The 761-nt window shown below is 53.0% G+C and overlaps 1 protein-coding gene across 1 annotated transcript; it reads right to left on the reverse strand.

Moving 5' to 3' along the window:
* Positions 1–21: 21 nt before the first annotated feature.
* Positions 22–524, reverse strand: LOC107681552 (protein LDOC1-like; the record flags this gene model as incomplete). Its single annotated transcript, XM_016477865.1, has 1 exon — positions 22–524. A coding segment is annotated over exon 1 (503 nt), but the record flags the coding sequence as incomplete, so codon positions are not given.
* Positions 525–761: the final 237 nt, after the last annotated feature.

Consider the following 761-nt stretch of genomic DNA (forward strand, 5'->3'; position numbering starts at 1 on the left):
ATGGCGAAATCAGGGACCGACCTTCTGCCCTGATGAAGCACAGCGAGAAGGGGCGAAGCCTCGCGGCCGAAAACGGATCGGTCGAATATCTTGGTCATCTCCTCCTTGAAGAGCTCGAAACGACCACAGCAAGGAGTCTGTGCCTCCCAAGCGGAGGTTCCCCATTCGCGAGCTCGCCCCGTGAGCAGCGAAAGTACAAAGGCGATCCGGGCGGAATCTCCCGCATATGTCTGAGGCTGGAGAGAAAAGACAACCTCACATTGAGTCAGAAAAGCTCTGCATTCAGTGGGCTCACCGGCATAGCAGGGGGGGTTGTTAACACGCGGCTCGGAAGGTGGATGTCGGCTGTAATACGTTGATGGTTCTCGGTAAAGCTGTAGAAGACGAGAAGATAAATCCGTCAGCTGTGCGGTCAAACTCTCAACTGCGTGACGGGCGGCGGACAACTCCTCCTCATGTCTGCCGAGCATGACTCCCTGAATCTCCACCGCTGATCGAATTGGTTCCTCCTTTGCTGGATCCATCCTGGTCGGATTATTCTGTCACGGGTGATGTAAAGGATCCACGTGCAAAGGCAGTCCGTTAGAATCAGTCTTTATTGAAGACACAAAACAAGGCAGTCTGTCGTACAATGACACAGAACTGGATGAAACACAAAACAACCGATGATTGTCAGGTTCAGAGGACTCCCGTCTTGGAGAGAGCTCATGGGGCACATGTGTGTGTATGTGTGTGTGAAATCCCGTGTGTGTGAGAGAGAA

The sequence above is a fragment of the Sinocyclocheilus anshuiensis genome, unplaced genomic scaffold (genome assembly GCF_001515605.1).
Source record: "Sinocyclocheilus anshuiensis isolate Anshui unplaced genomic scaffold, SAMN03320099.WGS_v1.1 scaffold10506, whole genome shotgun sequence".
Lineage (NCBI taxonomy): Eukaryota > Metazoa > Chordata > Actinopteri > Cypriniformes > Cyprinidae > Sinocyclocheilus > Sinocyclocheilus anshuiensis.